Below are 27467 nucleotides of genomic sequence, written 5' to 3'. Positions count from 1 at the left end.
GGCAGGAAAGAAAATATACTCCACGTTTGCCAATAATGATATATTTTTTTGCTATGCAATATCTAATGCCTTCCAGATGCACTTAGCATTTGGGACAATTTGTTCGTTTCACTCAGAAATTAAAATGTGTTTTGACTAGTAAGCCTCTATTTAGTTTTTTCTGTAATCATTTTTCTTAATGGGAGTATTTTCCAGATGTTGTGTCAGTCTAGTCATCTGGGACCTCTTCCAACTCATGTGGAAAGTTTGCTGTCATAAGTTGTCACTGGCGGTCTTGTCTGACAAGCGATTTCATTAATTAACCCCAGCACAGTTGTAAAGCAATATATAAGGCATCGGAAACAGCACTGACAGCAGACACATCCTTTTTTAGGTAAGTGCAGTACCTACCTCTGCTCAGACTGTTTTGATCAAAGCGCTCTTTTTCCAAAGGACGATGATGGACTACAACAGAAAAAACAGACAAGTTTTGCTTTTGAAAGGAGACTTGCTTTTATCCTACACTTCCACTGGACAAGTTTAAACAGTTAGACACTAATATTTAGGTGACAGACTATGGTTTATAGATTATGTTGCTTAACTACTGTTCTGATAGTAAATTTTTTAATTCTCAGAGTTATATTTATCAATAATACAACCTTAGAAACTGTTGTACTGAAGTTATGTTAAAAAAATTATATATATTGACTGTAGATTTCACCTAACAGAATCCTGGAAAAAAATACTCTCATTATTTGGCAATAATGAATTTTCTTAGTCTTGTTACAAAATTTAATAGCTAATCAACTAATAAGAAAGAGAACATTCATGGAGTAATTCTAAATTAGCAGCTTCTCTTTAAATAGTTTCAAGATGAAGTTTAGGCTATTACCAGACTGTTGTTATGTATTAAGATAGGCATTTCATTATTTTTTGAAAACTGTGAACTGATTGATTGAATTGCAGGTAGTGATATGAGACTTTCTTTCCAGGGAGGATGTCGTACCTGAAAGCAGTGATCCCCTGGAACGTGCTTTGCCTACCCTTGCTGATCCTTTCGGTGGCCTTGGTGCAAGAAGTGTCTTCTGAAGGTACTGTAGCATACAAACCTTGCCAAGGATCTCAGCCACATAGCAGGAATGCTTAAAATTCATCTTCACAAAAATACTAAATTCCATAATTCTGTAGTTCCCTCGGACATGATTCAGTTTTGTAATCATGGAATACCTTCTTAAATACATTTTGGTCCTCTTTTTGGTGGAAGAATATATAAATGTCATGCAAAATGCATGTGAATCTACTACTTCTTTTTCTGTAGATGTATTCTACAGATCCTTCTGTCCTCAGGCTGACATATTTAAGCCGAGTAATTGCCAATATGTATTAAAGAAGTATCCGAAATTACAATAATCATCCAATTTGGTTAGAAATACTTAAATATAATGGGCTCAGGGCAAGGAACGGACACACCCTGCTAAATACGTTCCTTGCCATTAAATATACTGTTATGACCACCACCGAGGCTGATTTTGGCAATTGTTTCTCTAATACTACAGATTCTTATTTATTCTCAAAACACTGTGATTGACTTGTAGCACCTTTATGAACACGTGGAGGGACCTGCAGTGTGGCAAGTCCTTTACTGTCAAAGCTCTCAAGTAACTCTGACGTTATTATAATGACAATGTTGTATAGTACCTGCTGGTAGAACACAATTTACTATTACTTGATAGTGGAAAACCAAATTTGGACATCTGGGCAGCTCCTTGCAGCACAGCAGATGTCAGATTTTAGCAGCAGGGCGCAGCAGTCTGCCCTGTGATCTTGGCATTTGACAGGAGCCTTTCCACTATTTTCGACAGAAATCGGGCTCTTATCAAGAGCAAAGCCGCTGCAGTCATTTAGGCATTTCCCTTAGAAGTAGCTTTGTAACCTACAAGTCAAACTTAAAGCAAACAAACGAATGAAAAACATTTATTTTCTGGGTTTATCTATTTTTTCTTCCCATAAGGCAAGAAGGGTGCAATATACTGAGCACATATCCAGGAAGGAGGACATGTAGCTTTTCTTTTCAGCTCTCCTATTAAGAGCCTGTTAACTCAAGTCCATTACCTTCAGGGTAACATTTATTCACTACTTGTAAAGAGCTAGTAAAAAGAAAAATATAAGTAGCTGCTGGAAGCCACATTCTCAGGTTAAATTGTTTGTTACCCCCTGGTCTCCCTTCCTGAACACAGTGTGCACTGTGAGAAATTATTGTGTCTTTGGTGTTGTGTTACATGTTATTTGTTGTTGTTGTTGTTGTTGTTGCTCAGTGTTTCAGCTGATTATCTGAACTCTTTTTTAGCTTGCTGATTGTTCAGCATCTTTGTTTGTACTTGGGGAGGCTTCACTCGGGGTCCTGCAGGTTTCACCTCCAGCAGGAGAAGCTGTTAGGATGCCAGCAGAGATGTCGTATAATAGGGAGAGTCGTGCCGAGCTGGATGTTTGCTCTAGCAATAGAAAGTAAGAAAGTGCCGTCAGAAACGTGGCTGCTTTCAGCGTGAAGGCAGATCTTCTGGCATCTTGGCTACCATCATCTAGGATTTTGCAACGTTGCAGAAGTCTAGCAGTAAAACCATGGTCAGACAAGCATTTATGCCGCTCGACCAGTGAACAACGTCCTCACGGACAAGTGGAAAGTGCTTTAGAGACTGCTGCAGGACTGGAACCCAAAATCCAACCTCAGGACTGATACCAAGAATACATTAATTTTTTTCCCCTGAGGTTAAAGAGCAGAGTCTGAAAACTGCCTCTAAAAATGGCCCCAGGGTACCTGCATTTATTAAGACAACGCTCACCAGTTTGCAGGCTAAACTATTTTCATTTGGGCAGCACAAAGAACATTACCAAAAATAAAAACCAGACAGACTTAGTGAGTCTAACAGGTATACTGGTGCAGCTACAGTTCTGCAAACATATTCAAGATAAATTAAGATTGAGAACAAGTTTGTAAAACATTACAGTGCCTGGCTGACACGTTGCCCAAGCTAATTCTGATCAATCAGGACCAATTTGCCATTCAGATTTAAGCCAGAGCTTATGAGCAAGGCCAGCTAGAAAGTATTTCTCTCTATAATCACAGACATGTTTTCTTTTTTCTGGAATTTATCAAAACAGAAAGCAGAAATCCATAATGTCATATATATAGTGTTAAAGTTCTGCAAAATGTTCTGACAATGTTAAGCTTTCTGTTGAGGCCAAGAATTTGTTTATATTATCAGCATCAGTGTAGAGGTAAGACGAGAAATATGAGTTTTACTGGATACCTAGGCAGCATAAAAAGATGATGGACTACAAAATATACATGCTACGAAGTCATATTAAACAGACCTTTTGTTTAGTGTTTTTACTCACAATCAAATAACAAAAATTGAAAAGTCACGGTGAAGGACCCAACCCTTGCACAGCGTGTGTACTCACACGCGTGCATCCGTGCTTCACAACACAAGCAAGGTGATGCCGCTCTCCTTAGAAGTCGTTCACTCACTAATGGAAAAGGAAAAAAAAAAAAGAGTAAGAAAAGCTTTGAATTTATTTTAGATGCAGCACCCTGCTGAAACCTCCAGGTCTCCCCAGCCTGTGCCTCCCCATGGTCAAGCTCAGGCCCCTCTGATTTTATCCAGGAGATTTGCAGTGGCCTTTGGCCACCGCTCTAGGTCTGCGCGTTCAGCACTGGCCCCAGGCGCTTCCCGCGCAAGCTGAACACTCGGCCTAACTCCCCCCCTAAACAAGTCAGTGATAAATGACCTCTGACTTCAGCTGGAGCAGGGGAACATTTTCCTCTTTATTCTCAAACGCTGGAAAAATATCTTCTACAAGCCATAGCGGGGCTCAGTTGAGATTAGTACATGAAAGCTTTGAAGGCATCCACGTTTTCAACCAGAAACTTTTTCTTTTGACTGCCTGATCATATTCAGCCCCCCAAAATAAGGGCCAGTCCCACCCCCACTGAAGACAGAAAAACCCTGACCTGCCTGCCCGGCCTCGGGAGGGGTTGAACCAGGCCCGTAGTTTCTGCGACATTGACTGAATAAATGTAATTCTTCAGGAAAAAAGACCAATCGTACTGCTGTGCCATTCAATGTTTCCGCACGCGCCATCCTGGCCATGTTTACACTGGTGTTGTGTGATTTTAGATTTATCGAGCTGTGCAGGGAGATGTGGGGAAGGGTTTTCTAGAGAGAATGACTGCCAGTGTGACTATAGCTGTCAACACTTCAAGGAGTGCTGCCCCGACTTCGGGAAGGCCTGCACCCCGGGTAAGTGCCCCAGCGCAGCCCGCGCCTGCCGCCAAGACCGCTCTGCCCCTCTGCTTCAACGCCCCGTGGTGCCGGTGTCTCTCTCGCTTAAGTGTTGCTTGTGTTTCACCGCGTCCTTGTTCTCCTCTCACACGTGTTGTTCTCCCCCTCAAAACGTCGGCGATAACCTCGCACGAGCCGTTCACGTAGAAAGCGCTGTATCCGCAGGCTATCGCCATGGAAAGGACTGTGCTTTTCCGAGGGGCAGAGCAGGGCAGGAGGGGGAGAACAGCTTACCTACTTCCCATCTGCTCCTCCTCAGGACATTCGTACTTTGTCTGTCTGTCCTCTGTACGAAAAACCTGTTCAAAGCAAATTGGGGTAAAAATCCAAGTATCAGGGTTTTCCAGGGAGAAATTCTGGGACAGTCCCATCCAAGCTTTTGAGAACTGTGGAGGTGGTGGGGTCTGACCCAGGGCCAGAGGGAGTCAAACGCAGTCTTTCCATTGGCAGAAACCAGCTCCGAATCAGATCCACATCAGTTCTGGAACCAAAATCATTTATCGATATAATAGGTAAAACTGCCAATAGATTGCTAGTTCAATGTGTGACTGCGTGCACTCCTGCCTGCCCAGTGACTGGAAAACAAAACAAAAGGAAACCCGGAAAACTAAAAAATTTTGGTGCTAAAATTCATGAGGATAGTTAAAATTCATGCAACAGGGTTTGATGGAGAAGCTGGTAGGACAAGTACTATTTTATATGCTTTATTTATATGCAAGTTAAAACTACATGTTGTAAATAAATATGGATATTTCAAACTGTTTTAGTAGAGAATTTATCCAGTGCATCTTATTATGAATTAGCAGTGTCAAAAATATTAGTGACTCGGATAACTACTGTTTGTTACACTGCCCTGTACTTCCAGTAAACTTAAAGGCCTAGGACAAGACTCCTTAGATCTAGCAATGCAGGCTGAGTATTGCTTAAAACATAGATGCAGCAATACCTTTAATGTTAATTCTGCCCCCTGGGTCAAACACCTGTACTTCGGTCTTCTCAGTCATGATCTTGATTTGCAGCACAGCTTCAATATTTTTTCATTTTTCATAAGTGAAAGTACATTCTGAGGCATTTTAATTATGTAGCCTTTTTTTTAAAAATTATTGTGGACCAGATTCTGAAGTTACTCTGGCATCTATGTAACATCTTAACAAAATCTTCAGGGCTAGAGAAATCTCCTCTGTTCTACTCTAAATCGCTGAATTAAGCCAAGCATGATAGACACCTCGCTTAAAGCATGGAAGCGGGCTGATTAAGGACTGTTTTCCAGTCTGTGTGTGATTGATGCTGACATTACGGGAATCATAGATATGTCAGATATCATTTCTGAATGCAAACTGCCTCAACATTATAAAATAAAAATTATTCTCATCTGTGCACTTGGATCCACTCTGCATTTACACTGCTCAAAAGGTGTTCAGGACCTGCCTAAACAGTAATCCTAATTTCACTAGATAATTATTTAACTGTAAAGTGTGATTTTAAGTTCTGAATACCACCAAAATGAATACTTCAATATGAGATTCATGCACAGAAAAGATACAGGGCAAGAATAACTGATCATAAAATTCTGGACATACCAAGGAGTAGTTAATTCTTAGTGCAATTCCATGAGATATGAAGCATCCTCAAAAAAAATCAACTTCAGACCTAGTGTAATCACATCAGTTTAACATACCTCTAATAAATACCTATTCAAGGTATTATTGAATGTCAATAAATACTAGCTTGTAATGTAACATAATGTAAACATTTAGAGTCAAATTTTGTCCTTGAAATACAGCGAGCATGTTTTGCTGAAGCTGGTTGTGCACACGCTTTCCAAAAATTTGGTCATATTATATATATATGTGTATATATTAATAAAAATATAATATAAAACAGAAGCATTGTAGCCACTGAAGTTACTAGAAGTTAACCACTAGTGAAATATTAAAAGCGTGTAGTTACAAGTTTCATGTCAAAATATAGCAGGTACTCCTCCAATATTAATAATTCAAGAGCTGTACTAAATAGGGATAAAATTTCAAGAAGAGTCACTTTAACTTTGTATAGCCATTCACACAGTTCAGCTGCAGCCTTTGCTTGGGCACATCGGGTACACTAAGTCATGACCTATTTGGGCAAATTCTTTTTCATAAATGCTTTGGTAGACAAATCACTGCTGATGCACAGTGGTACCTGGATGAAGATCTTTTCCAAAACCCAGCCCAGAATTACTTTCTTGTTGAATTTAAATTCTACTCTTCAGATAACTGCTATTTGATTAGGGAAATGAAAATCATCTACGATGGGACCTACCTAAAGTGAACTCGGAGGTGACATTTTTCTCCCGCTATAAATTGTGAATGGTTTCAATACACTGCAATGCTCAAAGTTCAGCTCTGATTACATGGTCTGACCCAAAACCCAGTTACATAAACAGACTAGACCAGACCAAAAAAACCCACCTACTTTTATGAAGCTGTTCTTTAGACCAGCTTGAGCCGAGGACTTCACTTTAGAAAGGTCCCAGTGTTAAACATGAACCAAACACAAGCACTAACCCGCATGTTGTGCCTCATGCAGCACTCTCCTGTAGAGGACGTTGCTTTGAAACCTTCGAAAGAGGAAGAGTGTGTGATTGCGATGCCGACTGTGAAAGATATGGCAAGTGCTGCCCAGACTACGCAGGTCATTGTAAAGAGGGTAAGAAACACTCCTTTATTTGTGTATTTTTCCTAGATACATTTAAATATAAATATTTTGACATTGCAATGTATTAACTGTGCGGACTCAGTTCTTGATAGCACTCACATGAATTCTGAAATCCATTTGCCATAAAATTTAATCAATCTTATTTTTTGCTAATACATCCATAGTGTGACAACCCAATAACCAGGAACTAGGAGGCAGAGACTACATAAATGTTTGCAGAATATCATAGACGCTCTGCACTACTTGCTGGTCTTCTCAGTCTCTAAATCACCAGCACTCAGCACCAGGACCTGCTGGCAGCTTACAAGAGCCTTAAGATAAGACAAGTTAGCTATTGAGTAACAATCACAAAACCTAATTTCAGAAGTAAATTGCCAGTTTCCTCAAGAGTGAGGCTTTTACTGAATCATACGGGTAGATACACTGGAAACCACCACCAAAATACAAATTCTGAGGGAAAACTTCTGTTTTGTCTCAGCCTTCCTCAGCAGTCTCCATACTTGAATTTGCTGCCAGAACCATGACCCAGAATAATATACGTGAGGCCAGACTGGCCCTAGAGAGGCTAAGATATGAAGCAAGTGTGATGAAGTCCTTCCTCACGTTTACACATTGTTCCTTTCAGACTACAATTGTTACTTATCTTGCTCTTCCTCAAAATGCAAAAAGCAGGTCTGATCTCTACAAAAATCTACTTCTCCAGGGCGCTAAGGTACAGATCTGGTGGAGCTGTTATGCCTTCACTTAGCTTTAGTGACACCAGCAATTCAGTTCTAGTCTAGAAAACACCACAGACTATGTTGAATTTGATCACATCCTCAACCTTTCCGATACTTAAGGACCTAATGCGGCTGGCATTCACAGAGCAGGCCATCTCCGAGGCAGCCAGGTTTCAGAGTGCGCATTTAACCAACAACATGAGCGTTTCCAATTATCTGGTTCACATGACCAACCACTCCCAATCCCCAAGGGCTGGCGTGGCTGCTTGGTTTTACTACGCAATTGCACAGTAATTTATATGGACTATATTCAGCATTTTTTCCTATATGCGTAGAAGACGATAGGTCTTTCAACCATCTTCCACGTGCCACCCTCCGCCGGCGCCCTGTCAACCCGCGGTTCGCGCGTTACCTTCTGCGTGGCGCCAGCAGCAGGGAAGCGGGCTCCTCTCCGCCGCGATCCCGGCAGGAGCGCGGGGCGGCCGATGGACTCGTTCCTCTGACGGGCGCTCTGCCACCACGCAGGGGCCCTCCAAGGCCACGGGGTCGCCAGTGCTGAAACTCAGAAGTGCAGCAAACATGAACACCCTCATAGGATAGTTAACTGTTTTACTTGTTCTTCAGTCCAAACACAACCAAAGATTAAGCAACTGCTCCTAATCTTAGAGGGTTTCTTCTAGTATTTTAGTTACTTAGTTTTGCTACTAATTTTCTCCAAAGAAAACAAAAAAACCCCTTCATGATACCAGTGGGGAAATAGCCAGTATTCTGCTCTGTAGCATGGTACTAAGGTTGTTTATGATTTCTTAACACTAATTAAAGTTTAGGAAGAGACACAGACTTGGGTCTCTGTCTTTTTTTTTTTCCTGAAAGATCCAGTCTATGACAATCTCTCATTTTGTTTACTGCTTAAGATTATACTTTTTTATTAATAAAAGATCAGGGGGAAAAAAAGCCAGATTTAAAACTCATTCTTCCTCAGATTTATGCCCTGTAAAAACCTTCCATCTCATTTTACAATCATCTATAAAGGTTTTTCCATGGATATTTCATTTTAGTATGTTTTCACAGCAAGTGACAGTGCGCATCTCGCCTCTTTGACGTTCTAGCCACACGATCCTGACATCTAACTAATGTCTGACGAGCTCCGACTCACAGCAGCGCTCCCTTTTTGGGTATATTAGCACACGTCCTGACATCTGCAATCCTTTGTGGTATACAGGCTGGGATTTAAAAGGGTGACAAGTGGAATTAAATACATCCAATCCTGTAACAACTTTAAAATTTCTTTCTTCAGTTACAGCATAGTAAAACATTTTCCAGTGTAGGAATCAGGCCCACAAAATCGAAAGAATAAGTTTACAGTGTATGTCTGGAGATGCTTTTTCTCTTTCCGTTCCTCCAAAAGCCCCAAATCCCCAAGGAAATTAAGGACCAATTAAACACTCCCCCTCATCCCCGACTTCTCTGGAAGTTGATTCAGCCCCGAGCGCTTTCATTCAACAATTACGATTTCTCTTTCTTTCTCACTAAAAGCTTCAGGGTATATTCCACCACCCAACCTTACTCACCGAGCACTAGCTTGCTACAGAAGTAAATCTTTTGATTTCATGGTCATTACCTACAAAACAAAAGCACCATTCGTTTTGTGCCAAAATGATTACACATAGTTGTGGGATTTAGCAGCTCCCTTGGATGCATCACAAAGATCCTGCAAGTCCCCTGAGATCGACCATGTGTTTTCATGACTAATGTAGCCTTGTACAAGGCTACACTTGTGGGAAGAGAGCGAGATAAATAACAGGGTCTCACTTCCATATGTACAATCTGACCCAGGGCTGAAGTCAAAATTATTTTCTGGCTCTTACTGGATGCAGATGAAACCCCATGAAATCCTCAGAGCTGGATATCTGAACACAAACCCTCAGTTTCTCCTAAAACTCAACCTGCTAGAAGTTAGCTTAATATTTAGAGCTTGCATTGCTTCTTTGATCCATGCATAAGTGGTGGCTCCTGTCTCTTCCAAGGAAAGTATTTTTTAAGAAGTGTTATCATGTATGTGCAGAATTAGATATGTGAAAAACTACAATATAACTAAGTCTTCAGGGGATTATCAAAGTAAATGCGTGGCTAATATAGTAGCTCTCAGATCCCCTACAAAAAGCACTTGCAAGTTAGCCCTAAATCATCCACGGTTAAAAAAATAAACTGTCAGCAAAAAAAAAAAAAAAAAAAAAGTTGGGCAAATTTTCAGAATACAGAATTCCACTCAGAATTCATCTTTTTCCCACCTCAAAATTCCCATTAGCAAACTTCTGGGAAAAATATTTCTCCAGCCTTTGATTAAGTTAGAGATCCAAAGGGTATTTTTAAGCGCGTGTTCTCTTTTTTTCCAAAAATATTTTGAAGAATCTTAGGGACTGGAAGAAAATTAGATTGATATGGGAAAGGGTCATTGAAGTTCTATATCACATTCGTATTATACAGTTGACCCCAAGCATGTGTAGGGAAAAGCACTCCCACTAACAGATGATTTTATTTCTTTCAGCGCTGGCAACAGAGCCACCACCCGGGATTCCTCCTCCAGGAAACAAATCAACATCTAAGCGGTCATCCAAAAATGAGGAAGAGAAGCCAGAGAAAGTGACACAACCCCCTGAAGTTCTGGAAGGTAGGACAGAATATGAATGAAACAGGATATGGGTGTTACCTGAATGAATATGAAAGACCATTTTTTCTGTTCTGGATATAGGAAGCCAATGCGAGACATTACCAGACAGTTACCAAGCTTGGAAGCACTCAGTTTATAAACTGATTACCTCACCCAAGCCTCAGAAAAGACTCTGCTGATTTCGGAGAGTTCACTTAACACAGATGTTAGAAGTGCGGTGATGTCTCCTGCGTCTCTATTGCATTTTCATGCCTATCTTAAAAAAAAAAAAAAAGTTACAGATGATTGTCAGTTTTGGACAAAGTCCATGGCTGCAACAGGAAGGGTGTGTTATTTTGGGACAGTGACAAATTGACAGAACCAAGACAGGAAGATCTCCTAGCAGGTTTCTCTAGTTTTAATCAAGCCAGGCTTCATGCAGCTTCAGAAAACACCCATAATTTATTTTTTTCTGAGTGGAAAACACGTTGCTTTCCCATGTTCTTTGATACTCTGTTCCAGCATTTCAAATGATAGCTTGGGAGGTTGGTTTGCACTTGAACCGTGGAGTAACAACAAAGAAGTCAGACTAGAAGTCCATTTTCCCCAATTTTTTTAACCCTTAAAAATCACTTCTGGAACTTGAAGTACTTGCCTTTCTGCTGCGGCAATTTCCTATTACAAGATCAGTATAGTGGGTCAAAGGAAACAAAATTAAAGAAATACAAATAACTGTTAACGGATTCCACTTGAACTATGGTATTTCAGACACATCGAGTAGGAAAAAAAAAAGAAACCTACTCTGTTATGAGCTGTTCTGCATGCAATATATCTGCAATAACTAGCTGAGAGAGACCTCGCATCAGGGCACGACTGTTAGCAATAGCTCAGATCTTTTAAGATTTTAGAAGCTTTGTTCAAAAGCTGAACAGCACTGATGCAAATCACACAATGCTGCCCTGGGTTTTCTTCAGGTTTTCAAGAACCACGAATGTCAATTCAGTTGTAACACAGGTTTTTTTCCTATGATTCCTGCTATGTGAAAACAGAACCAAACTGCAAAACATCATGGAGATAACATTTAGCAAGAGATTAAAATGTAGAAACGTTTACTGTTAGTTTCTGCTTAATAGAGCTGCAGGAATAATTTGACTTAAGTCAATGTACCCATAAATGTAAAAGATAGGCTTAAAACAAAAACCGTAAAAAGGAAAAATACCCAGGATACAAAGACATAGTAGGAGCTGAAGTCAAGTATTTGTACTCAGGAGGTTCATTTCTCACCTCTCTCCCTAACTCTCTCCCACTCTCCCCAAGAGACAACCCCTGCAGCCACCGAGGCAGCCACGACCACAACTGATACGCCAACCACCCCTAAACAAGAGAAGACTACCCCTGAGGCCACCGAGGCTGCATCAACCACGACTGAGCCTCCCACCACCCCTAAAAAAGAAGAGACAACTCCTGCAGCCACGACCACTTCTGCAGCCATGACCACAACAGAGCCTCCCACCACCCCTAAGAAAGAGACAACCCCAGCAGCCACAACCACGACCGAGCCTCCCACCACCCCTAAAAAAGAAGAGACATCTCCTGCAGCCACAACCACAACAGAGCCTCCCACCACTCCCAAAAAAGAAGAGACAACCCCAGCAGCCACGACCACGAGCGAGCCTCCCACCACCCCTAAAAAAGAAGAGACAACCTCTGCAGCCATGACTGAGCCTCCCACAACCCCCCAAAATGAAAAGACTACTCCTGCAGCCACCGAGGAAGCAACAACTGAGGCAGAACCTCCAACCACTCTGGAAAACGAAGAGACTACTGCAGCAACAGAGGAAGTAACGACAGAGGAAGACTTTTCCGCTGCCCCCGAAAATGAAGAGACTACTGCTGTGGCCACCGAGGAAGCAACAACCGAGGCAGATGCTCCCACCACCCCTAAAGACAAAGAGACTACTCCAGGGGCCACGACCAAGGCAGATGCTCCCACCACCCCTGAAAATGAAGAAACTACTCCTGCAACCACAGAGGCAGCCACGACCAAGGCAGATGCTCCCACCACCCCTAAAGATAAAGAAACTACTCCAGCGGCCACCGAGGTGGCCACGACCAAGGCAGATGCTCCCACCACCCCTAAAGACAAAGAAACTACTCCAGGGGCCACCGAGGCGGCCACGACCAAGGCAGATGCTCCCACCACCCCTAAAGACAAAGAGACTACTCCAGCGGCCACGACCCAGGCAGATGCTCCCACCACCCCTACAGACAAAGAGACTACTCCAGCGGCCACTGAGGCAGCCATGACCAAGGCAGATGCTCCCACCACCCCTACAGACAAAGAGACTACTCCAGCGGCCACCGAGGCGGCCACGACCAAGGCAGATGCTCCCACCACCCCTAAAGACAAAGAAACTACTCCAGCGGCCACCGAGGCGGCCACGACCAAGGCAGATGCTCCCACCACCCCTAAGGACAAAGAGACTACTCCAGCGGCCACCGAGGCAGCCACGACCGAGGCAGATGCTCCCACCACCCCTACAGACAAAGAGACTACTCCAGCGGCCACCGAGGCGGCCGCGACCAAGGCAGATGCTCCCACCACCCCAAAAGACAAAGAAACTACTCCTGCAGCCACCGAGGCAGCCACGACCAAGGCAGATGCTCCCACCACCCCTAAAGATAAAGAAACTACTCCAGGGGCCACAACCAAGGCAGATGCTCCCACCACCCCTAAAGATAAAGAAACTACTCCTGCAGCCACCGAGGCAGCCACGACCAAGGCAGATGCTCCCATCACCCCTAAAGACAAAGAGACTACTCCAGCAGCCACCGAGGCGGCCACGACCAAGGCAGATGCTCCCACCACCCCTAAAGATAAAGAAACTACTCCTGCAACCACAGAGGCAGCCACGACCAAGGCAGATGCTCCCACCACCCCTAAAGACAAAGAGACTACTCCAGCAGCCACCGAGGCGGCCACGACCAAGGCAGATGCTCCCACCACCCCAAAAGACAAAGAGACTACTCCAGCGGCCACCGAGGCGGCCACGACCAAGGCAGATGCTCCCACCACCCCTAAAGACAAAGAAACTACTCCAGCGGCCACTGAGGCAGCCACGACCAAGGCAGATGCTCCCACCACTCCTAAAGACAAAGAAACTACTCCTGCAGCCAGCGAGGCAGCCACGACCAAGGCAGATGCTCCCACCACCCCTAAAGATAAAGAAACTACTCCAGAGGCCACGACCAAGGCAGATGCTGCCACCACCCCTACAGACAAAGAAACTACTCCTGCAGCCACAGAGGCAGCCACGACCAAGGCAGATGCTCCCACCACCCCTAAAAATAAAGAAACTACTCCTGCAGCCACAGAGGCAGCCACGACCAAGGCAGATGCTCCCACCACCCCTAAGGACAAAGAGACTACTCCAGCGGCCACGACCAAGGCAGATGCTCCCACCACCCCTAAAGATAAAGAAACTACTCCAGCGGCCACTGAGGCAGCCACGACCAAGGCAGATGCTCCCACCACCCCTACAGACAAAGAGACTACTCCAGCGGCCACTGAGGCAGCCACGACCAAGGCAGATGCTCCCACCACCCCTACAGACAAAGAGACTACTCCAGCGGCCACAGAGGCAGCCATGACCAAGGCAGATGCTGCCACCACCCCTAAAGACAAAGGGACTACTCCAGCGGCCACTGAGGCGGCCACAACCAAGGCAGATGCTCCCATCACCCCTAAAGACAAAGAGTCTACTCCAGCGGCGACCGAGGCAGCCACGACCCAGGCAGATGCTCCCACCACCCCTAAAGACAAAGAAACTACTCCAGCGGCCACTGAGGCAACTAAAAAAGTTACAACTCTTGCAGCAAAAGTGGCGACCACCACACCTGAAGATGACATGACCACAGCAGGACAAAAGACAGTGACAACAACAGCTAAAACTACTGTATCTAAAGAGCCCATAATTTCTGACAAGGCAGACACAGCAACCACTGCAGATGAAGAAAGCATAATGACCACCACAACAGCAACTACCACCGGTAAAGACACCACCACAAGAGCCAAAGAGACAATAACGACAGTTAAACCAGACACAACTACTACAGACAAAGAGATTGTAACAGTAACAGATAAAAAAGCCAGTACAACAGCTAAAACAGTTAGGAGTCCAGTAACCACACAGACAACAAGGAAAAAAGAAACCACCACAGCGAGCAAAGAGATAGCAACAACAGCTAAGAAAGACAAAACCACTGCAGTTAAAGAGTCTGTGGTGATGACGGCCAAACCAGATGAATCTCCTGCAAGTAAAGGCAATACTCCAGATACAACTCCTGCAGCCAAAGAAGCTGTAACCACGCCAGCTACAGTAGAAGCAACTACAGTGGGCAAGAAGATTGTAACAACAGCTAAAGGAAAAGAAACAGCCACAGCTAGACAAGATAAAACACCCACGCCAAAAGAGACGTTGACATCAACAGCTAAAAAAGAAAAGCATCCAGTGGACACAGCGACTGTAACAACAACGGTGGCTAAAAAGCATACGACTCCCATGCCTAAGCCCATTGCGTTGACCACAGCTCCCCAAACCGTGGGGACTCCGACAACCACCACAAGAGCTGCAGCAAAGGGCCCCACAGCCGCCGCTCCGGTTGAGGAGAGCACCGTTATGGACAAAGAAACGACGACTCTCAGCAAAGGTACAGCCGCTGCCACCAGTAAAGGGACGACGACGGCTAACAAAAGAGAGACAACCACCAAAAAAACTACTGCCACGACTGAAAACAAACTGGAAGATGCCACAACCACAGCAGGTAAGAGGGTCACGGTAAAAGAAATGTTGATCGTTTCTAAAGGGACAGCCAAGCCAGCTGTGGTTTCGCGGGCGACCACGGACACAAGAGACGAGCCTCTGACCTCCAGCCCCCAACCTCTGCCAGTAAAAGAGGAGCCTCAAAGAAACGTTAAGCCTTTAATACAGACTGGGGACTCGCCAGCTTTGACGGGAGCCACGCAAGGCAGTTGCGTCCCGGGAGGCACCGAGGCACCGAGGACCCCCCCGGAGAGCAGCCCTGGAAGAGGGTCAGCAGGCCAAGCCCCCGCGAGGCCTTTCCAGCCCGCGCCGGGAGACAGCGGCGCTCCCGCCCCGGCGCCCGACCGTCACCGCGGGGCTGCCGCTCCTGGCATCGTCACCGTTGGTATATTAACTTTTAATTGCGCTGTTATCTAAATTTTCAGGTTGTTTAGAGCGTGATCTTATTTCAATAATCGGCCCTGATGAAAAACGTTTGCTGTAAGCACTACGGTAATACAAACAAAAAAGGCAAGGAGAAAAAGAGAATGTAAACTTTCACATCTTACATATACCTAATCTGGCACTTTATAGCCACATGCATAAGAAAAACAAGAAATCTTTTCCTTGTATTTTCTTTTCTCTGTGCTTTTTGCCATTACACATACCCTCACTATTTATTTTAATACAATATAGCCCCCAGGTTCTTTTTCAAGCATATATTGACAGGTACTTTGTGAAGAAAGTAGTCTTTTATGTTTTAGAAAAAAGAAAAAAACACGTATTTTTGATCAAAACATTCATCCTTCCTTCATATTTAACTGGAAGTAAATGTAAATGCATTTTTAAGAAATAAGGGGTAGGGGAACCCACCAGGGCAGCTTGGAGAAACATCAGGTAAACATCATTAAGCGTGAAAAAATTAAATATGAAAAATAGCACATAATACCTTAAAGCATGAAAAAATTAAATATGAAAAAATCACACATAGTACCATGAAGCATAAAGAAATTAAATATGGAAAAACAGCACATAATACATTTATAGGCCTACCTTTTTCTGAAGCACAGGTACTGAGGCAAACTGCTCATAAATGGCAATATTTGTGCCCAGCTATAGAAACACCCGTTTTTATACTCCTAGGATGTTGAACTTTTCAAGAATTTCTCTCAAATGAGCAATTAAACTATTTGTATGACAAGGATCAGACGGAGGCCTGAATCGGAAGCCGAAACTAGGAATATTTTCGCACACAAGGAGCCACATTTAACTGAACGTGCAGTGTGTGTGGGGGGGTAAATGGTGTATCTTTTGTTAAAAAAGAAAGAAAAAAATAAAACCACGCTATTTTGTAGCACATATAGCAGAGGAGAAGAACCTGTGCAACGGGAAGCCGGCGGACGGCATGGTGGCTCTGCCCAACGGGACGCTGGCCGTCTTCCGAGGTAAGCGGCCTCCCGGGCACCTCGCCTGATGGAGGCCACCCGGCGCCTCCGGGCCGCGCCGGCGACACCTCGGTGCTTCAGGGCCGCCGCTGCCGTGTCTCCGCAGGTCACTACTACTGGCTGCTCAACGGCCGGAGCCCGCCCACGACCGAGCCGCGTCGCATCATCGACGGCTGGGGCATCCCTTCCCCCATCAACACCGTCTTCTCCAGGTGCAACTGCGACGGCAAAACCTTCTTCATCAAGGTGGGGAGAGCTTCCCAGGTGCTTCCCCTCACCCAAACGCAGCCTAAGCTTGTCCCTCGTAATGAGGCACCTGATTAAAAACACTACGCCCCAGTCCTGGACTTCTGAGCAGCTTTTCCTGCCTGCTAAAATCTATAGATTTAGAGAGTAAAGTGCTTCATTTAGTCATGTTCATCTAAGATATTATTCACCTACTCAAAGACAGTGTTAACGATTACAGCAGATATTGAGTATTTATGAGTAAGAAGCTGTAATTTTCCATTCTTATGGATGTGGAATGAAAGGTTTCCGCCAGCTTCACACTGTAGTTATCAAAATAATAACGATTATTTTTCGCAGTTGTATCAAAGCTCAGCTACCAACGAGGAATTTCCTCTGAAATCCCACTTTTGCTTAAATTGGCAGGATTCTCTCTACTGGCGGTTCACGAACAGCGTGATGGATAACGGCTATCCCAAACCTCTCACCAGAGGATTTGCGGGGCTAAGTGGGAAAATAATAGCAGCCCTGCCCGTGGCGAGATACAACAACAGACCCGAATCGGTGTATTTTATCAAAACAGGTAGGTCTCACGTTTCAAAGGCTCATGTAACCACCACCAGGTCCTTGAATCGCACTGGAGAGGGAGAAAAACACTGTTTCTTGTGCCTGACAGACCTATTTCCTTCAAAACCCAAAACATAACTGAGAACAGAGCCTGCTAAGCGATCAAAAGATAGCCCCAGGCACTAAAAACTTCTGTCAGTGCTTTGAGAGCGTTAACTGCTTTTCAGAAGAGTCAGGACTGCAAGGGACGGGCTCCAGCATGTTAGCACACAAACACTGAAATAAGTTTTATCTGGGGGTAAAATTCAGCCACAGGTTAATCAGACAGTGGAAGGCTTCAACCAAGCTTATTAGTTTATAACTGTATTTAGAAGTCTTCCTCACTTCTTTGTTGAAAACTGTTTTTTGTTTCATGTTTTAAATGAAAGCAATTTCTTTGTCATATATGAATGAAGTACTGCCAACATAAGAATTGTTATCTGAATTTAAAAAAAGTTGAGGTTAAAGAAATGCTAAGTACTATGGCACTTTCCTGGACAACAGCCTTTCCCTTTGATACAAGGGATGGTCTTACCCTCCCTTTGGCGGATGGGAACGATGGCAGCAGAAAGCTGACTGATAGAGGCAGCTCTGCCAGAACTGTGCTTACTACAACAACTTCAGTGAGACCGCAGAAATCACCACTACTGCTAGAAGTGCTTGTCAGAGCAAGGCTTTTAGACTTCAAAATGCCGGAATGGATAGGGAAAGCTGTAACAGCATTTAGACAGCGGTAGAGGCATTAAAATGATGCTTTTGTCTTCCTGCCTGTGATATGGCTATTGATGATATTTTCACTTCTGATTTAGTTTTTGTTTTGTTTTGTTTTGTTTTTTAAGGTGGCAAAATACAGCAATACATATACAAACAAGAACCAGCCAAGAAATGCAAAAAGAAAGCCCGGGTTACCATAAAATACCCAGCCTTTGTCCCAAGACTTGTAATAAGGAGACGCTTTCAACGTGCAGTGAGATTGCAGGCTTTTCAGACTGTCAGAATCAATCCATATCCATCTGGTAACTTATGTTTATTAAGTTTCTTTTATACAACTGTTTTAATCTTGGTGGTTTCTGAAACACAACATTGTTCCATTTTTTAATACTTTAAAATTTTTCAGTCTTATAGTTTTCTCTTGCTGTACATTACACAAGCAAATGATAGCTTATAGCAGACACACTGTGACACCTCCTAATTTAGCTTTCTTCTGCTTGCAGAAATTTTACGTAAGGAAGTTAAAATCACTGCCTACTGGAGAGGACTCCCAAAAGTAATTCACTCAACCCTATCAGTACCAAACTACAATAAACCAGATGGCTATGATTATTACGCCTTCTCCAACAGTAAGTTAAAGCTAATGCAAGTTACCATAGCTCAAAAGACTAAAGGGATGGGGAAGAAAGAAGCCCACATATCTCTGAGCTGTTGAAGAGTGCAGTTACCACTTGTGATTCTGCAAGACTAATCTTAAACAAGAACCATAAAAAAGCAACAAGAACTAAAATGTTGCCTGTAATTGAGAGATGTTTCTATTACAAATCAGTCATTAAAAGACAGCTAGTAGTACTGAGGTACAATGATTCAAACTAGCCAGCTGCAGCATGCCTTGCCATAGGAGTTAAGGCTTATGGAAAAAAGGCTTTATGGGGGGGGCAGGCAGGAAGACACTTAAATGCAGAATTATATTTATGATAGACTGAAATCCTTGGACCATTACATTAATAGCTTTGTCAGGGGCTTCAATCGAACTGTATTTCTGGCAAAAAATTAGGAGGGACATGGACCTTTTAACTTCAGAGGAAAAAATAATGTCTGATTACGGATTGAGTATTCTTTCCTTCTAGCCAGAATCAATGCAATTCCTAACCTTAGAAAAGGTAGGCTAATTTGCACTTTGTGACCACAGAAGTCCCACTCTCACAGTCAGTTCAGGATTGTTTTATTTCTAGCTTGTTTGATTTCTAAATTCTACAAACTACTACTGTGTTCTAGCAGTATAAGTGTATTCTTTCCTACTCCCTGCTCTTGAAGATCTCTGTTCTTGGGCAAGGTTTAATTATTAGCAGTACTGAAAAATCTTTGCTAAACACAAAGAAATACATCTCAAAAAATCAAATGCTAGGCTAAAAATTGATCCTTAGAGCCTCTCTCAGCTTCAAATATGAGGAATGATAATCTACTAGTCATGCCAAGATAAAATTAAAAGGAAAGCTTTAATTTCAAGATGTAGAAATCTTTTCATGTACTAAATGTAGTTTCTGGAATTTAATTCCCGCATTTCTTCATTTCAGATCAGTACTACAGTTTGGATGTGGGCAGCAAAACAGCAACATCTGTTACTTATCTCACTGGAAAGACGGTATCCAAGGACTGGTACAACTGTCCTAAGTGATGCATACCACAGGATTCTTTTTAAAAAAATATGCCATTTTAATGTTGACAGTTTGTCTAATTTTATTAATAAAGACATTGAATCGTGTGCACACAAATCTAAGTATAAAATGCTGCTTTAAGCTCTGCTTTCATTACACTAAAGCAACCACAGGCAAACTGGCACTTTTTATACACAGCTGTAATGACTTTACAGATCATTTAACTAATATTGCCTCTGTTCAGGCCTCCTCTGCCTCCCATTGCATGAGTTACACCTGTGTTGGGAAAGAAAACAAATGAATTAATAGAAGTCCTTTTCACCCCTTTAATCAAACATTGGTATACATGCTACTTTATTCTTCTCTAAGAAAGTACTAATGCAAAGGAACATTTCCTTTCCAGTAAAATTTAGTCTCTCTCTTCCTCCCCTTAGCCCTGTGGTATAGATACATTATTGTTTTGCCATCTAAGAGAACACTGCTGACTTGTGATCCTTAACTGCCTCAGGCCCTGTGCCAAAAAAACAGTATACCATTCTTAATCATAACTGAAAGCAATTAGCTCCTCCTTTTGGTTAATAAAGAAATGGTGACAGACTATAAAAGATATCTATGCTAGCTCTTCCTCATTTTTTTTTCAAAGAAAAACTAGATTCATGTATTTCAATGTTAATACCAAGCTGTCTTTGTTGTTAAAATAATGCCAAGCTGAATACATTTCATCTGAGGATTTTTCTTAAAACAGAAGTTAAACAAAAATTTATTTTCCTGCTTAACTCTATATTACTATAAAAAAAAATCTGTATTTTTTTTTAATCACAGTAAGACTTAGTGATATAACAACTGGAACCCTTATGTATTACCACATGGGAAACTGAGCTCTAATCTTACATACTGGGTTCTAAAGTTATGTCCTAACATTATTTTTTGAGTTTTGTTTTTTTTTTTAATTTTGTTACACTTAAGATCTGCTGGCATTCTCTTTCTTTCCAGTGGTAAGAAAGAAGTGCTGCTCAGGCTAACATACCAACATGAATCCTACCGAATTCTTAGGGTAACATATTGAAAGCTAGGGCAGCGATGCTTTATTATTCAACGTCTTACAAGTGATCACAAACACTTAAAGCAGTACCGCATATATGGTCACCAAAGGAAGAAACTATTAAAAATTGATTTGAAAGAAAAAAGTCTTAATGTGAGCAATGACAAATGCTTACCCCTCTGTCTGTTGAACTGACGACCACGAACACCAGTTCTTAATGTTGGTGGCTGAAGTCTGACACGTCGAAATGGCTTAGGCTGATTACTACTTGTGTCTGTGAGGAAGGGGAAACATAGGAGAGAATGTCTAACCTCTGGTACGCCTTATCACTGTTCATGTTTACGTGACTTGATACACATCTGTGCTCTTGAATTTACTTTAAAATTAGGAAGGTGCATCATAGTTCATTGACATCTGATAATAAATAAAAGCCTCAAACTGAATAAGTTTGGCATTTCTTTCATATCTATGCTTACTGGTAAATCAGTAACTGAACAGTGATTTACTTACTGTTCTTTGACAACTTAATCAAATGAAAAAGTATTTTTGAGTTTGATATCAAAAATAACAGTGGACAGAACCATCAATGCATCAAGTAACTTTTTTTCCTGGAAGCATTGTTCTTACTACAGCCTACTCCAGTTTCTGATGTCCAAGTAAAAGTTGCCATTAAGACTAAAGGCACCTAAATCTGTTCTTGCCCTAAGTTCTAAAAGTAAGATTTGCTATCTTATTTTGTAGATCTTGGCTATCAACAGTGCATGATACTGGGTTCAAAAATTCCCACACTTAATCAAATAGCAGGAAACAACCTGTTTCAGCAACAAACCAGTACCTGCAGATGAACTAGAAGGAGGATCTTGACTAGTGGAAGGAAGATCTGACTCATCAGATGCTTGAACAGATTCTTCTTCTTGTTGGCTATCAATTTCTAGGCCAGCTTCGGAAGTAATTCTATAAGAGGGAAAAAAAAATATACATCTAAGTATACTCACATAATGTCAAAAAAGCCCACAAAACAAGCATTTTTTTTAGTGCAGAAAGATATTTATCCAAGTGTCTTTCCCTGAGAAAAGCCCCTAGGCTTTCTACTCCTTTATTCTGTTCCCCTACCTCAACTATGCGAGATTAAAGAATAATCTGTTTTTTTGAAAAATAACAATATAATTTTCTTGATAAGCAGCCCAGCTTGAGATGCATATCCAGCATAATACTTGCCACTCAGAGAAGGTCATAGAAGCAAGTTAATAACAATAACTGGGAGAAAAATGATTATATGCTTAGGCAAAGAATGAAATAAGGGATGGACTACCCCAAGGGGCTATACCTAAAAATCACTCACTGGTGCAATACCTAAGTTATTTGGACTCTTGGTCTTCAAAAGCCAATAAAAGAATAGTAGAAGACAACAATACAGCTATATTTTAATATCGTATATCAGAGTCAAAAGGCAACTAGAGCATTACAGGGCTGGAGAAAAAGAAAATTATACATTACTTACATTAAGTTTACATTGATTAATAAATAAAAACCCTTAGAAGATGGTAACTAAAACTGATACCAAGCTGTGGGAAATACATGTACTCCACTAGCAACTCTCTCTTCAAGTTAAATGCCTATTTTGAACTACAGATTGTTCCATGAACCATTTAATTCCACTGTGAATATGCTTCTACTCCACTAAGGATAAGATGGTTTTGTAAGAAAACAAATTTGAGGCTTTAACATTAGAATACTCATCCTAAGCTCTAACTACTCAAAAGCGCAGTGTAGTCAGACCACTGTAATCCATGTTGCACCTACATCAAGAAAACCACTTGGCACATTTAATTTGCAACAGTAACACTTCAATTACTTATGACTAAAATTCCTACAATCAGTAGATAGAAGTTTGGGCAAATTGTGAACTACACACCTTTGTTATTATGTAAGCAATAATAATTGTAAAAATAGAAAATATCATAAAAATACAACCAAATCCATTTTAGATTCATAATCTAATTGATCATAATACAAAACTATTACAAATATATAGGAAAAAAAATCACACGGGCAAAGTGAGACACAAAATCATTTGTCTATCAAATTCTTAAGAACTGCGTACTTATTTCCCCCTTCTTGTGTTACATTTTTGTACTTGCACTGCCTTAACTCAATGATGTAAGTGTATATGCTTGTTTTATAATAAGGTGCGATTTTTCTTAATTCACAAAAAGGAATGCTTTAGCCTTTATTCTTCAAACACCAGTTCTTCAAATTGGGGTCTTTACCTTCAGTACTTGACTATTACAGTCTTTGACAGTTTGAACAAACAGTTAAAAAAAATATAGCTGCCTTATATTAGCTATATTAAATCCTCAGAAGAAAACTTTGTTTTTAGAAGAAATGGTCAAAAGATTATACTACTTAACAAAATTATTAAACTCTGGTTTAGTAGACAGCAGACAGTTTTTTAGACAGTGTCTTAGTCAACCAATCAAGTCATAGTTTACCCTTCAGATTCTGCCTCTGCAAAAACTTCATCCCCATCGTCACCCGCTCCAGACTCCGTAGTTGTGGACAGATTGCCAGTAGACGTCGTAACCATTGGAACAGACTGGGAAGCGTGCTCTGAAGCGTCAGCTGATGTACTTTCAGTAAAAACTGTCACTATACAGGCAAGACAGTTAATAAACATGGAGTTATTTTGTACTTCCTAAAGGAAACTTATGGAAATCTTAGGCACGTCAGGGAAAGGGCAATAGGAATATTCCTGCTGTATCAATAAGCAGTATAATAATGATTTTAATTCTTTTCTGCAAAAATCAAGGCTTCCAATCTTTACATCACCCTACAAATTTCCTTCCACTCACCTGGTGCTGCCACTTGCAATGGTGTCGTTGGAACACTACGACCACCTGATTCTTCTTCATGAGCAAGAAAGAGCGGGGTTTCGTACATTCCTAAACCTGCAATACACAAGGTTTTAATGACAATTAAAATAGCCAGTTAAAGCAAACTTCCTTCTATATACTTGATGAAGTCCAGTGCTTTGTACTTAAATAGTGAGATTTTAGTTATTTTAATAGCTTTTAACTTACTGCCATAGCTAATTATAATAAGTTGTAAGGTGAACCCTTGATGAAAATACCACTACTCATTTTACTTTTAGTCTTTTTCTTACCCCATTATTGTGCTGTGAGCTTTCCTCAAAGAATAACCAACCTTTTCATGCTGACAGGGATGCAAGGGAAAGGGATTGATTCAGGACAACAGCAAAGACGACAAAGACGTATTGCCTGGCCCTTTCTTAGCAGGTAAACCTTTACCTCAAAGATTTATTTGCATTTCCTGTTTTCCCCTATTACTTTACTACGGAAAAGCTATAACCAACATGAAAACTGAAGTAAAAAGCTATTCCTTCAATATTTTAATTCTGCTTGAATGAACTTTCTCCTGCCCACCAGGCAATTTGCCCTGTATAGAGTTTCAGCTAATTACAGTTCCATACCTCCAGTTCAGCTAACTATACCTGCAGTGCACAAGTTACACAAGAGGCATTCTACATTTTAAACCACGTTACAAACGGAAGTCAAGCAGCCTGAAGGAAAAACCTTTTCACTTTCCATTAGTTTCTTTCTGTGCTGACAATTATTCAGAAGTCACAGCAGTTAGTTAAGCAGGTTCACACAATGTGACAAGTCTCCAAAACTGAGTTACCTCCTCTTGACAAAAATTTTTTGTTGTTACTCTAATGACCATGGAAAAGGGGGTATGGAACATGCTTACCTCCTTGTGATGCAAGCTGACCAAGATCAGAGTGGCTGGAACTAGTCTGTGGCATATCTTCAGGGGGTCCAAATCTGAATCTAGGCACTCCAGCTACCTGGGGGGAACTATCAAAATAAAGACTTAAGTAATTCTGCAATTTTTCTGATGGATAGGATAACTTCCCAACTGAAACAAGAGAACAAGTTACAGACAAAATGAATTAATAATGACTACAAAAGCTAAGCTATTACTACTTAAATAGCAATTAGTTTCTCAAACTTATTTGTACTGCATCGGTAAACAGTAAAATGGTTCTGAGGAAAATTATTTATTATTCATTCTGTGAATTCTCAGTTTTAAGTGGATTGCAGAACATGTCCCAGAACTCTCCTAACAGCCAAAAACAGAGATGAATTTCTCCTACTTTAACTGGTCCAGCAGAACCAGTATTGCAAAACCTATCCTTTTGTTGCAAACTGTTAGAATATTAATATGGGGGGGGGGGGAATAAAACCACCTTATTTTTTTGCTTAATCTCTTCTTAGTTAAATTACAATCTCCTTAAGTTACAATACAACGGAGATGATTTCCCACCTAATTTGTTGGTAAGTTTTATGATACACAACTCAAACAATTTTAACTGACTTGTGGATGCAGTGATCTATCAGATGTAATACTATTTAGCACATTACTCCAATCAGAAGTTCATTTCATCTGAATTTACCTTCATTCCACTGAAAACAGAAAGTCAAAATGCCAGAACTTTATTATTATTATTATTTTTTATAAGTACTTACTGAATTGCTTCTGCAAACCCATCTGTACGATGTGGTACTACAAGAGTTGGTGTGCTTGGAACTGTTCTATCCTCATCATCAAAGAAGTGTTGCTGCTGGAAAAAAAAAGACTGAGATGAGAGGCTACGATGTACTTCGAGTTCCTACTATGTTGACTTAAAGGTTGGTTTGCTTTTTCCCAATCCTCTAGCAAATAAATAAATAAATAAGTAAGTAAATAAATAGACATATTTAATTTTAAACAAATTCTTCCCTAACTTCAGACATCTAAATCTGAGCTAGTTGTAGAGACTGCCCTTACAGGCAATGAAAAAAAACACATTGCAGGGTACAAGATGTCTAATGGATTTTTAGACATCTGCTCTGTGCTGAGATGACTGTATCATGGAAGTGCCACATTTCCCTGTTGACTACAAAGGAATCTTAGGGTGACTGATTCATATATAGATAGGAATCACCTCTTTTAACTTGGACTGCTGTAACGTACCTACAATGTGGAATTTTTCCACAAAGTGAATCAAATTATCTGTTCCCTATAGACTTGGGTCCTTTGTTCCCACATTGCCTACAAAGCAATAAAGCTCAGCTCCCTCTTCCCTCATCTTCAATGAGGCATTTGCTTTATCTCCCTTCCCCATATCTTTCAAATCTTTCTCTTCAAAATACCCCTATGTTCAAAATACCCATGTGCTCAGTTATTGCCTGGGCAAGAAGCTGTGGGAATTAAGGCCACATCCAAGCAGAAATTGAATGGCAGGTATATGTCAGCCGAGCAGAACCAAAAAATACTGAGATGATGCCTTTGATGTTAGACAGGATATTTTTAGTTAGTCTCCCTCTCTCTCCCCTTGTTTGTCCATCCACCAATTTGTTTCTGCCAAATTCGGTTGAAACTGGATGAAGGGTTCAGAATTAGTTGAAGGAGGCGGACAGAAAGCATAACTGAATTAACCATGTTACCTTAAGATCAGGTTGAAACTTTTTTTTTTTTTTGGATAATATATCCACTTTATATACCCACTCCCTACTCCTGAAGTTATCCACTAGCCTTATTTGAAAAAAACCCAAAACCAAAAAACCCACACCACACAAAACCAAAAACAAAATAAAACAAAACCCAAGAGTCATAATTGCTCTCTCAATGCAGGTTTTTAGTAGCAGGCTTTCATATACTTACCATCCCACCTATACCAGGGGTTAGCTGAAGTCCACGTCCCACTGACTGTCTTCGAGTCATCTGGATTCTCTTTATAGTAAAAGAAAAAATGTAGTAGTATAAACGCTTCTCTGGAGTTTTAATAACATAATTTTTTAAATAGAGACAAGTATAGAAGCTAAATGAAGAAAACCATAACAGTTATATTTCAGTGTGCCCTTCATTCCTATATTTAAGTCATCTCAAGTAAGTTGGAAAATGTTATTTTACAAAAATCTAGCAGTACAATGAAGAAAAAGAAAAGAGGGAAATAGTGTGTTATTTAGACACTGCTTCCAGATAAAGAGGAGAGAGAATATGTAAACATTAACAGATATTTTAATTAATTTATTTAAATGGTTCATTTATCAAAATCCATTTTAAAGCAGTTTACTTAAACAGTTTAACTGTATGCAAAGACTACTGAATTTGGATGTATTTCATAACACATAAAGGGATCTTTAGAAAACAAGCACATTTTTATTAATTGTATTCTTGCAAAAAAATAACAAGATGCCAGTGGTTATTATAACTGGGATAAGTTATTAATATCACATTAAGTTCACCTTCACAAATTCCCTACTCTCACTCAAGTGGTAGAATCAACTTGAAACTTATGCCTTTTTCTATACAGAGGCTTTGCTCTTCCTTTCATCTGCGGGTTTCATACTCTCTTCAACGTTCTGGCACATGGCAGCAGACGAGGTGGGGGAAAGGGGAAATCAGCTGGCCCATGGAAAGTGTGTAGCAATAAGGAAGTAGATATTGTCTGTCAAGTAACAGCCACAACAACTCTCCAGCTTACAGGAAAGACAAAAAACTTCCTTTCTTCTCTCCCTTGCTTCATG

General features: G+C 41.2%; 2 protein-coding genes across 4 annotated transcripts in view; one reads left to right on the top strand and one right to left on the bottom strand.

The window, feature by feature from the left end:
• Positions 1–358: 358 nt before the first annotated feature.
• PRG4 (proteoglycan 4) lies at positions 359–19942 on the top strand. Its single transcript, XM_064515553.1, has 11 exons — positions 359–373; positions 972–1070; positions 6891–7010; positions 10287–10409; positions 11706–15596; positions 16546–16635; positions 16742–16881; positions 17287–17443; positions 18306–18482; positions 18681–18806; positions 19755–19942. The coding sequence occupies exons 2-11, from the start codon at positions 977–979 to the stop codon at positions 19853–19855; spliced, it is 5019 nt and encodes a 1672-aa protein (XP_064371623.1). The 5' UTR covers positions 359–373; positions 972–976; the 3' UTR covers positions 19856–19942.
• The window catches only part of TPR (translocated promoter region, nuclear basket protein), a 42850-nt gene continuing 33857 nt past the window's right edge, over positions 18475–27467 (bottom strand). The window contains exons 44-51 of one of the 3 annotated variants that reach the window (XM_026101015.2): positions 26602–26670; positions 25425–25534; positions 24646–24752; positions 23730–23825; positions 23370–23526; positions 21713–21831; positions 21053–21151; positions 18475–20111 (exon numbers count right to left, since the gene is read on the bottom strand). In XM_026101015.2, the coding sequence (XP_025956800.2) occupies positions 20056–20111; positions 21053–21151; positions 21713–21831; positions 23370–23526; positions 23730–23825; positions 24646–24752; positions 25425–25534; positions 26602–26670 (813 nt within the window). In that variant the 3' untranslated portion in view covers positions 18475–20055. The remainder of the gene's footprint in view (positions 20112–21052; positions 21152–21712; positions 21832–23369; positions 23527–23729; positions 23826–24645; positions 24753–25424; positions 25535–26601; positions 26671–27467) is intronic. The other 2 variants (XM_026101016.2, XM_026101017.2) reach the window with 2 other exon arrangements.

This window comes from Dromaius novaehollandiae, chromosome 8 (assembly GCF_036370855.1).
Source record: "Dromaius novaehollandiae isolate bDroNov1 chromosome 8, bDroNov1.hap1, whole genome shotgun sequence".
NCBI classification, from domain to species: Eukaryota; Metazoa; Chordata; class Aves; order Casuariiformes; family Dromaiidae; genus Dromaius; species Dromaius novaehollandiae.
Note: the sequence above shows the minus strand (reverse complement) of the source record. Positions and strands in the feature narration are given on the sequence as shown.